We start from the raw sequence: 12,093 nt of genomic DNA on the forward strand, positions 1-12,093 counted from the left end.
ACCAAACTGTGAACACCACCTCACTAAATGTTCTTCATTTGCACTAATGTTTCATCTATTTCTTATATCAATACATCAAGTGATGCCATTGCAGCTCGAGACATTTGGAGTTGGGAGTTCAATTCCAGTCATCTGTAAGGAGTCAGTCCTGTACATTCTCCCTGTGACTGCGCAAGTTTCCTCTGGGAGCCTCAGTTTGCTCCCAGGGACCAAAGACTGCTGGTTCACGAGTTCATTAGTCCTGCGGTCAGGTTTGGGTTAAATCAGTGGGTTCATTAGTCCTGCGATCAGGCTCGGGTTAAGTCGCTGGGTTCATTAGTCCTGCGGTCAGGCTCGGGTTAAATCGGTGGGTTCATTAATCCTGCGATCAGGCTCGGGTTAAATCGGTGGGTTCATTAGTCCTGTGATCAGGCTCGGGTTAAATCGGTGGGTTCATTAGTCCTGTGATCAGGCTCGGGTTAAATCGGTGGGTTCATTAGTCCTGTGATCAGGCTCGGGTTAAATCGGTGGGTTCATTAGTCCTGTGATCAGGTTTGGGTTAAATCGGTGGGTTCATTAGTCCTGACGAAGGGTCTCGGCCTGAAACGTCGACTGCACCTCTTCCTAGAGATGCTGCCTGGCCTGCTGCATTCACCAGCAACTTTGATGTGTGTTGCTTGAATTTCCAGCATCTGCAGAATTCCTGTTGTTTGCTCGGGTTAAATCATTAGTCCTGCGATCAGGTTTGGGTTAAATCGGTGGGTTGCTGGGAAGGTGCAGCTCGTTGGGTGGGTAAGACCTGTTCCACACTATATCTCAAAATAAATCAGTTAAATCATTGTAACGTATTATTTCACAGACGTACAGTATATTGTATGTATTGATATTTATTGTATGTTTTAGTATTTTGTCCTTTGTCTTATTGTGTTTTTTGTGCTGGGGTAACAATGATTTAGTCCTCCTTAACACGTGCATGCTGGAAACGATCTTGTATCTTGAATCTAGTAATTTTTCATGTGTTGCACCATTCTGCTATTGCAAAACAACAAATTTCATGATACATGTCGGTGAAAATAAATCTAATTCCTGTGGTCCAGGAAGAACACGTCGAGCGCAACCTCTCCATCTCACACTAGGTCAACAGCCCTGCACACTGAAAAGCCAAATCCCATGTGGGAAGACACTGTGCCTCTCTCATCTCAGCAGGCAGTGAATCCCAGAGCCCCGCCACCCTTCCCTCCTCTCCTCTCCTCTCCTCTCTAACCTTTGTGTAAATCTTTGCCCCTCAGTTTAGACCCCTCACTATTTTACATCCACCCATAATAACACGGACAAGGTGCTGGAGGAACTCAGCACACAGGCAGCAGCTACAGATGGTCGACGTTTCAGCTGAGACCCTTCGTCAGGTCTGGAAAGGAAGGAGGGAGACACCAGCATAAGGGGGGCGGAGAGGCAAGGATAGCTGGAAGGTGACAAGTGAAGCCAGGTGGGAGGGAAAGATCGAGGGCTGAAGGGGAGAGTGCAGCATGGGAGAAAGGGAAGGAGGAGAGGAACCTGGGGGAGGTGATAGGCAGCTGAGGTAAGTGACCAGAGTGTGAAATGGAAGAGGGGGGAAGGGGAGGTGAAAAGAAAAATAGAGAAAAATGCTGGAAGGAGAAATCGATGTTCATTCCATCAGTTTGGAGGCTACCTAGGCTGAAGATGAGGTGTTGATCCTTCACCCTGACTGTGGCTTCATCATGGCAGAAAGGGAGGCCATAGACTGACATGTCGGAACAGGAAAGAGTACGGGAATGGGAATGGGAATGGGAATGGGAGTTCAAATGCTTGGCCACCAAATACCTCCCAGTCACCCTCTCCAGTATGACTCTGTCTCCCTTGGGATGTAGTGGTCAGAACTGTCCCAATGTCACGCTGTGGTCTAACTGGTGAGCCCCTACCATCAGGAAGGAGGTACCGTAGAATTAGGACAAGGACTGCTCGGACTGCAAACAGCTTCCTCCTCCACAGGCTGTGACAACTGAACTCCCTGCCACCACCCAGGTTTCAGCACGTATGAAGCACCAGTAGCATCATACTGTTTACTTTTTAAACTTGTGACATAAATGCCAAATGTCAATTTTCTGGAAACCAGTGGATTCCAGTTAATTGGGCCATCGGTTAATCGGGTCAATCGTTTACTTGGGACAACACTTAACCAACAAAATCAAGAAAAAAAACAGCCAAGAAAATAACAGGAATTCTGCAGATGCTGGAAATTCAAGCAACACACATGAAAGTTGCTGGTGAACGCAGCAGGGTCTCGGCCTGAAACGTCGACTGCACCTCTTCCTACAGATGCTGTTCGGCCTGCTGCATTCACCAGCAACTTTCATGTGTGTAGCCAAGAAAATAGTTTATTTGGGGCATCATGCTGCTTAACTGGGTCAGGAGATTGTTGCCAAATAGTTTCTAACTAGCATCAGTCACACCCATTGGCATGACCATTAAGTCACTACACTGTGCTAAGAGCAAGCAGTTTTTAAATAGCGTCAGTTGTCTTCAAAAAGCAGTGATTTGCTGTCACTGATAGTTGGTGAGATACAAGCAGTAAGACAACTGAGAACTGTTTTGCTCAGTGAGGGTTCAACCATTCAGCTTCGAGATGCTAGAAACAGCCAGGAGTGAAAATGAAACAATTTCACTACCTCAACAAGTTGGGCACTACAAAGAATTTGAAGGTATCGATAATCATCTTGAATGTTGCAATGAAAATAAAGATTTGGAAGATGCAACTGTCCGAAGTATTGATTGAAGCTAGTCCATTATCTGCAATCAGTGTCTGTACTGATTTTGTTCTTTTACAGCCAAAAGAACGTGACAGCAGGCATTGCAAGAATTCCTGTATCAATAACTACTGGGAAGTACAGTTTAATTCCAGTGTAGTAGTATTGTTTGTGTTCTAAGTTGTTCTGTGTTTCATTTAAATACATAATTTGTTACTTGGTTAAATGTTAGTTTGTCTTTTTTTTTTAATACGTTTTTAACAATTCCCATGAAACTTGGGCCGAAATGTACTGGTCCCCATGTGTCCCAGTTAACTGGCACTCTAGCTTGCTGTGTACATTATTATCTGTTGTGCACCGTGGTCTGGAGGAATGTGTTCCATTTGGCGGTATACATGCATAACAATAAACCTGGACTTGATGTCGGACCAGGCTAAATCTTTTCCATTCCTGTTTTAAACAGAACAGAATTACAGTCATTAGACCCACAGTGACTAGCATTCCCTCCCTGATCTTACTCTGTCTCGGCCAAGGGACAGCTAAGTGGCTGCCTCTCTAACCACTGCCGCGAGACCTGGGGGCCGTGGCACAGAAACTCACCCAGAGATGAGTGCGTATTTGATGTGGTTGCTTGTGGTGTAGATAAAGACTCCGCTCTCATCCCAGGCGCCACTCTTCACTCTGATATTCTCGTGGATGCTGCAGAGTGACTCCAGCTTGCGGTTGCAAATCATGATGGCTGCGGGGTGGGAGGGAGAGACAGCAGGTTAGAGGCAGCAAGTTAGCTCCATACAACTCCTCTGTGGGCCTCCTACCAGCAGTATGGAGCACAGGTCACTCTCTCTGCATCTCACCTCAGCCCTCAGTGATCGCCACCCATTGCTGAAGCAGACTTCAGACCAGGTTGAAGTGGCAGGCCCCGGCGCGAGAGCAGAAAGCAAACAGATATTAAGCCGATTTGTGCTTGTCAAATGTGTTTAGGGAACACATCCTCAATCAGTACATTAAAGTCCCACTAGAGAGTGTGATACTAGATCTCCTGTTAAGGAATAAGACAGGGCAGGAGACAGAAGTTTGTTTTGTGATCATAATGCCATTAGTTTCAAGGTAATTATGGAGAAGGAGAGATCTGGTCTCCAATGGTATTCTGATGGTATCAGAAAGGACCTGGCAAGTGTAGATTGCGACATGTTGTTTTGCTTGGTAAATGGGTGGCCTTCAAAGGTGAAACTTCACAAGCACAGAGTCTGCATGTTTCTGTCAGAATAAAAGGCAAGGAGGTTTGGAGGTTTAGAAAGCCTTGGTTTGAGAGAAATTGAGGCCCTGGTAAAGAAAAACAAAAGGAAGTGCATGACAGGTAGGAACAAATGAGGTACTTGAAGAGTAAAAGAAATACTGGAGAACACTTAAGAAGGAAATCAGGAGGGCTAAAAGAAGACTTGAGCTCCAGCAGTCAAGGTGAAGGAAAATCCTAAGGGCTTCTAAAGATATATTAAGAGCAAAAGATTGCAAGGGACAAAATTGGTTCTCTGGAAGATCACAGTGGTAATCCATGCATGGAGACAAAACAGATGGGGGAGATCTTAAATGCATTTTGTGCATCTGTATTTACTTGGGAGATGGTCACAGAGTCGATAGAAGTGAGGCAAATGGCATCAAAATGGCATGGACCCTGTGGAGATTACAGAGGAGCAGGTGTTTGCAGTCTTGAGGCATATTAGGGTGGATAAACCCCCAGGGCCTGCCAAGATGTTGCCTTGGACCCTACAGGGACCCTATCAGAGATAGTTAAATCATCCTTAGTGATAGGTGGGGTCTGGAGGATTGGAGGATAGTCGATGTGATTCTGCTGTTTAAGAAAGACTAGAAATAAACCAGGAAATTATAGACTAGTAAGCCTGATGTCAGTAGTGGGAAAGTTATTGGAAGGTATTCTAAGGGATCAGATATATAAGTATTCGGATAGACAGGGACTGTTTAAGGATATTCTGCATGGCTTTGTGTGTGGTAGGTCGCGTCCAACCAATCAGCAGAGTGGATGAAGACAAGGGAGTGGATATTGTCTACATGGACTTTAGCAAGGCATTTGACAAGGTCCCATGTGGCTCTTGCTCAGATTTCCAGCATCTGCAGATTTTCTCTTGTTTGGGAGTTGCTCAAGGAGATTCAGTCATTCGGCATTCAAGATGGATTTGATACTGGCTTTGTGGGAGGGAAGCCAGAGAGTGTTAGTAGATGGCTGCCTCTCTGACGGGACGCCTGTGATTAGTGGTGTGCCACAGGGATCAGTGTTGGGTCTGTTGTTGTTTGTTGTCTATATCAACCATCTGGATGATAATGTGGTTAACTGGATCAGCAAATTTGCAGATAACACCAAGATTGGAGGTGTAGTGGACAGCGAGAAAGACCATCATGGTTTGCAGTGGGATCTGGACCAGCTGGGGAAAAGGGCTGAGAAATAGCAGATGGAATTTAATGCAAGTCCACCTACATTTTCACTTGTTGGTCATATTCATATAGTTAAAGTGATGATTTTACCAAAATTTTTATATTTATTTCAGAATATTCCTGTTTTTTTGACTAGGAAGTTTTTTGATCGGATTGATTCTATTATTTTATCTTTTATTTGGAATAATAAAAGACCAAGAATTAGTAAATCTCACCTACAAAAATTGAAAAAGGATGGAGGTCTTGCTTTGCCTAATCTAAGAATGTATTATTGGGCTGTTAATGTGCGATACACGTCTTTTTGGTTATACTGGATTGATAAGAGTGATCGGCCAATTTGGGTAGACCTGGAACTGAAAGTTGCAAAACAGTTTTTTTTAACCTGGTTATTGGGAGCTCCTTTACCTATGCAATTAGTTAAAGTTGTTAATTTAAACCTATATCCTGTGATTAAGTATACTTTACAAATTTGGCTCCAGTTCCGCAATTTTTTTAATCTTAAAAAAATTTAAACTTTGTAGTTTAATTTATCGAAATTACCTTTTTAAGCATTCTTTGAGTGATCCAATTTTTTTACTTTGGAAAAATAAAGGTATTAATTCTTTTTTGGATTTATTTAAAGAAGATAGACTGATGTCTTTTGAACAGTTAATTGATAAATATTCTCTTTCATACTCACACTTTCTGCAATACCTTCAAGTTAGACATTTCTTACAAAAATATTTAAGTAATTTTCCTTACAAATTGGAGGCTGACCTGTTAGATACTATGATGAGTATGAATCCTTTGATTAAGGGTTCTATTGGAACAATTTATAATTTATTATTACAACGGGATAAGTGTCCTTTATCTAAGATTAAACAGGATTGGGAAAAGGAACTTAATTTGACTTCTATGACAGAGGATTGGATGCGGATTTTGAAGTTGGTTAACTCTACTTCAACTTGTGCTAGCCATTCAGTGATTCAATTTAAAATTGTACATCGTTATCATTTGATGAAGGAGAGACTTTCTAAAATCTTTTCTAATATTGATAGTCATTGTGATAGATGTAAAACTAAGACAGCTACACTGACACATATGTTTTGGTCTTGTTCTATATTGGAACAGTTCTGGAAGTTGTTTTTTTCAACCATTTCTAAAGCACTTACAATTAATCTACAAACTAATAAATTAACTGTGTTTTTTGAAATAATTCCTCAAAATATTCATGGTATTTCTGTGTCTGACCAACACGTTACTGCATTTGTTACATTGGTAGCTAGGAGGGCCATTTTGTTGAAGTGGAAGGATACATCAGCTCCCACTTTGTCACAATGGTTCTCTCAAGTGAAGCTATGTCTTAGTTTGGAGAAAATTAGAAGTCGAACCTTTGAACGTTTATTTGATTTTGAGAAAAGATGGGGCTCATTTGCTCGTTATTATCATTTGAGCTAATTGATATAATTTTTCCACAATCTAATTGTAAATATTTTCATATATTTTCTTTTCTTGCCGGCGCTTTGATGTTTATTTTTAGAAGCTTTTTGTATGATGCATGGCTCCGGGGTTGTACACCTAATGGGTCCTTTTTTTTCCTCACTTTTCTGCTTAGTAGGTTTTTTTTGTTATCACAATTTTTTTTCAATCTTTAAGATAATGTCTTTTTTGAGACATTGTAAGTGTTGTTACTTCAATGTACTCATGTTATTTTCCCTGTATAATATAACAATAAAAAGATTTGAAAAGAAAGAAGAAAGGAATTTAATGCAGACAAGTGTAAGTTGTTGCACTTTGGGAGGACCAACCAGGGTAGGATTTGCACAGTGAGTGTTATGACACTAAGGAGTGTGGTAGAACAAAGGGATCTGGGAATACACATCCAGAATTCCTTAAAAGTAGTGTCATTGGTAAATAGGGTCGTAAAGAAAGCTTTTGGCACATTGGTCTTCACAGATCTAAGTACTGAGTACAGGAGATGGGATGTTATGTTGAAGTTTTATAAGACATTGGTGAGGTCTAATTTGGAGTATTATGTGCAGTTCTAGTCACCAACCTACAGGAAAGATATAAATAAGGTTGGAAGAATGAGAGAAAATTTACGAGAATGTTGCCGAGACTTGAGGACCTGAGTTATAGGTAAAGGTTTAATGGGTTTGGATTTCATTTCCTGAAACATAGAAGATTAAGGGAAGATTTGATAGAGGTATACAAGAGTATGAGAGATATAGATAGGGTAAATGTAAGCAGGCTTTATCCACTGAGGTTGGGTGAAACTAGAACTAGAGGTCACGGGTTAAGGGTGAAAGGTGAAAAGTTTAAGGGAACATGAGGGGGAATTTCATTCAGAAGGTGGTGAGAGTGGGGAACGAGCTGCCAATGCAAGTGGTTCAATTTGAACATTGGAAAGGAATTTGGATAGGTACATGGAAGGGTGGAGAACGGAAGGCTATGGTCTGGGTGCAGGCTGAGGGGACCAGGCAATGGTTCAGAATGGACCGAAGGGCCTGTTTGAACTGTAATGTTCTATGACTCTATTTAAGCGTTGAGCCAGATTAAGATGTTGAGGCAGATGGCAAAGGACAAACCGGTGTTCAGCTCACTAGTCATTGAGGCTTTCTTTGCCTCCATGCTTAATACACTCTCCAGCCGTAAGCCTGCAACCATCGGCACTTGCCTCAGTGCTGAACCGGCTCTGTGACTGTGACCTGTCACCATCGGACTCTCTATGACTGTGACCTGTCACCATCGGACTCTCTGTGACTGTGACCTGTCACCATCGGACTCTCTGTGACTGGGTGTAGTGTTGACTCTCTGTGACTGTGACCTGTCACCATCGGACTCTCTGTGACTGGGTGTAGTGTTGACTCTCTGTGACCGTGGCCTGTCACCATCGGACTCCTGGACTGGGTGTAGTGTTGAACCAGCTCTGTGGCTGTGGACTCTCAGGGACTCTGTTGTTCATGTTCTGTGTGTTGTTTGTTTACATTTTTATTGTTTGCACGACCTGTTCTTTTTCCCACACAATGGATGATTCTCAATTGCAGGTATTTTCGTGAACTTTATTGGGTTTCTTTGTTTAGTGACTGCCTGCCAGAAGATGAATCTCCAGGTTGTTTCTGGTGTGCGTACTGCGTAATAGATGTATTTTGAATTTTGTATCCCACAAGAATACCCAAACCAGCCCTCCACCCACTTGCCACTACTAACCCACTCCCCTCCCTACTGCCCCGGGCAGACTCACCGTGCTTAGAGAGCAGGGCTACATGGGTCATATCCCCAGACCACACCACGTACTTCACTTTGCAGATCTTGACTGAGCTGAGGGACCTGCAGGGGTGCAAAGCAGACTGGGTCAGGAGTTAGAAACTGGCTTCCCACGACAATCCCTCCCTTCTTAATATGGTGGTGCCGTGGCTGAGGGCAGAGGATGAACCAATGCTCAGCCAGTGAAGGGAGTTCAGTTCCTGCCGCTTTCTCACAGGAGTTCGGACGCTCTCCCAGTGTCGCTGTGGCTTTGCTCTGCTTCCTTCCCACATTCCAAAGGTTTAGAAGCAGCATCGTCCAATCAGTTTTATAGCACATGTCATGAAATTGTTTATTTTGTGACATTACCATACATAAAACTATAAATTACAATAAGAAATAAATACTAAAAAAAAAGAGAAAATATGCAAAGAGCAAAGAAAAAGAAAGTGAGGTGGTGTACATGGGTTCAGTGCCCATTCCGAAATCTGGTGGAATTGTGGAAGAAGCTGACTGAAACATCCAGCAAGCCAGCTACACTGGAGCTGAAACGTGGCGACACTTGCAGTCTGCATTGTGCATTCAGCAGCTACGTTGGTGCTGAAACGTGGCGACACTTGCAGACTGTGTTGTGCATTCAGCGGCTACGTTGGTGCTGAAGCACGACGACACTTGCAGTCTGCACCTGACACATATTTGGACTGCATTGTTTGTTAATGCAAATACCACATTTCACTGTATGCTTCAATGTTTGTGAGAAATGAAGCAAATCTTTATCACACTGCTCCATGCCAACGCTGCCCAGCCTCACCCCACCCCCCCCCCGACGCTCTGTATTCCTTTTTCACAAATTACTTTGCATCAGGGTAACTGTTCTGCTCAGAGTCACACAAACGTGCACTCAGCTCAGCACAGCACAGTCTCCCCTCCACCAACTCTTCTCACTGCCTTGGTACAGAAGCCAGCACAATCAAACACCACACAAAGAAGCTGCTCAACAAGAGAAGAGCCCTTGGTACTACAGGAACGATACTAGCATGGACAGAAGATTGGCTGACTGCCAGGAGGCAAAATGTGGGAATAAAGGGAGCCTTTTCTAGTTGGTTGCCAGTGACTAGTGGTGTTCCCCAGCATACGGGACTGGGTCGCCTACTTTTCATGCTGTATATTAATGATCTGGATGACGGAATTGATGGCTTTGTGGCCAAGGTAGCAGACGATACAGAGATAGGTGGAGGGGCAGGAAATAGTGTAAAGGAAGCAGAGAGTCTGCAGAAGGACTTCGACAGATAAGGTGAAGAGGCAAAGAAGTGGCAGATGGAATAGTGTCGGGAAGTGTACGGTCATGCACTTCAGAAGGAATAAAGGTGTAGACTATTTTCCGAACAAGGAGCAAACTTAGAAATCAGTGACACAATGGAACTTGGGAGGCTCACTACAGTACTCCCTAGGAGTTCACTTGCAGGCTGAGTCGGTGGTGAGGAGGGCAAATACAATGTCTGCATTCATTTTGAGGGGACTGGAATATAAAAACAAAGATGTAATGCTGATGCTTTATGGGCCTTTGGTCAGACCACACTTGGCAGTATTGCAAGTGGTTTTACGCCCCTTATATGAGAAAGGATGTAGTGACATTGGAGACAGTCCAGAGGAGATTCACAAGAATTATCCCAGGAATGAAAGGGTTAATGTATGAGGAGAGTTTGTTGGCTCTGGACCTGTACTCAATGGAGTGCAGAAGAAAAAGGGAAGGAATCTAATTAAAACCTGTTGAATATTAAAGGCCTAGATAGAGTGTATGTGGAGAGGATGTTTCCTTTGGTGGGGGAGTTTAGGACCAGAGGGAACATTCTCAGAATTGGAGAGAAAACTCTTTACCAGAGGGTGGTGGATCTGTGGAATTCATTGTCACGGATAGCTGTGGAGGCCAAGCAGAGGCTGATAGGTTCTTGATAAGTAAGAACATCAAGGGTTACAGGAAGAAGGCAGGAGAATAGAGTTGAGAGGGTAATAAATCAGCCAAGATGGAATAGCAGAGCAGATTCACTGAGCCGAAGAACTGAATTCTGCTCCTGTGTCTTATGGAAGACTCTACCCAGCCTGGACATTTTATTTTTCCTTCTCTCCTTGCTCCTCCCGCATCCGGTTTAAGATACAAACACCTGGAAACCAGGCTCAAGGTCAGTTTCGATCCCACTGTTTTAGGATCCTTTACTGGATCTCTTGTCTTGTGAAGTGAACTCTTCATCTCACAGTCCATTTCACTAAGAAAATCTGCAAATCTGAGCAACACACATGAAATGCTGGAGAAACACAGGCCAGTCAGCATCTATGGAAATGAATAAACAGTTGATGTTTCAGGTCGAGGCTCTTCGTCAGTATTGGAATAAAAGATGAGAAGTCAGAGCAAGGTAGTGGTGGGAGGGGAGGAAGAGGGGTGAAGTAAAGAGCTGGGAAGTTGATTGGTGAAAGAGATACAGGGCTAGAAAAGGGAAAATCTGACAGGAGAGGGTAGAAGACCATGGAAGAAAGAAAATGTGGAGCAGCACCAGAGGGAAGTGATGGGGAGGTAAGGAGATCAGGTGAGAGGGAAATGGGAATGAGGAATGGTGGAGGACAGGGGAGAGAAATCGATGTTCTTGCTATCATGTTGGAGGCTACTCAGACGGAATACAAGGTGTTGCTCTTCCAACCTGAGTGTGGCCTCATTGCGACAGTAGAGTTGACCATGGATTGACATGGTCAGAATGGGAATGGGAAGAGGAATTAAAATGGGTGGCCATTGGGAGATCCTGTTTTTACTGGCGGACGAAGTATAGGTGCTCAGTGAAGCGGTCTCCTGATCTACATCGGGTTACCGAGATACAGGAGGCCACACTGGGAGCACCAAACACGGTAGATGACTCCAACAGACTCACAGGTGAAGTGTTGCCTCACCTGGAAGGACTGTTTGGTGCCCTGAATGGTAGTGAGGGAGTGAGGGAGGTGGTGTAGGGGCAGGTGTAGCACTTGTTCCACTTGCAAGAATAAGTGCCAGGAGGGAGATCAGTGGAGAGTGACGAATGACAAAGTCGCGTAGGGAGCAATCCTTGCAGAAAGCAGAAAGTTGGGGGGAGGGGAGAAATGTGTTTGGTTGCGAGATCCCACCGGACATGGTAGAAATAATGCAGAATTGTGTGCTGGACACAGAGGCTGGTGGGGTGTTAGGTGAGGACAACAGGAACCCTTTCCTTGGTGGGGGTAGCAGGAGGATGGGGTGAAAGCAGACATGTGTAAAATTGGAGAGATGCAGGTGTGGGCAGTGTTGATGGTGGAGAAAGAAAAGTCCTCCTTTGAAGGAGAAGAACAGCTCCTTACTTCTGGAATGAAAAACCTCATCCTCAGAGCAGATGTGGCAGAGACGGAGGAACAGAGAAGGGGAATGGTGTTTTTACAAGTAACAGGGTGGGAAGAGACATGGTCCAAGTAGCTGTGAGAGTCCATGGGTTTATAAAAATCAGTTTTTTAAAAATCAGTCGATGAATTGTCTCCACAGATAGAGAGGTTGAGAAACGAGAGGTGTCGGAAATAGATCAGATAAGTTTGAGGGCAGGGCGAAAGCTGGAGGCAAAGTTGATGAAATCGATGAGCTTGGCATGGGTACAGGACACAGCATCAGTGCAGTTGTCAATGTAGC

At 43.9% G+C, this 12,093-nt stretch overlaps 1 protein-coding gene across 5 annotated transcripts in view; it reads right to left on the minus strand.

The window, feature by feature from the left end:
- copa (COPI coat complex subunit alpha) overlaps positions 1 to 12,093 on the minus strand; it is a 142,707-nt gene that overhangs the window by 73,160 nt on the left and 57,454 nt on the right. For all 5 annotated transcript variants that reach the window (XM_072253223.1, XM_072253225.1, XM_072253222.1 and 2 more), the window contains 2 exons: positions 8,416 to 8,501; positions 3,345 to 3,483 (listed from right to left, as the gene is read on the minus strand). In XM_072253223.1, coding sequence (XP_072109324.1) covers positions 3,345 to 3,483; positions 8,416 to 8,501 — 225 coding nt within the window. The remainder of the gene's footprint in view (positions 1 to 3,344; positions 3,484 to 8,415; positions 8,502 to 12,093) is intronic.

The sequence above is a fragment of the Mobula birostris genome, chromosome 3 (assembly GCF_030028105.1).
Source record: "Mobula birostris isolate sMobBir1 chromosome 3, sMobBir1.hap1, whole genome shotgun sequence".
Classification (NCBI taxonomy): domain Eukaryota; kingdom Metazoa; phylum Chordata; class Chondrichthyes; order Myliobatiformes; family Myliobatidae; genus Mobula; species Mobula birostris.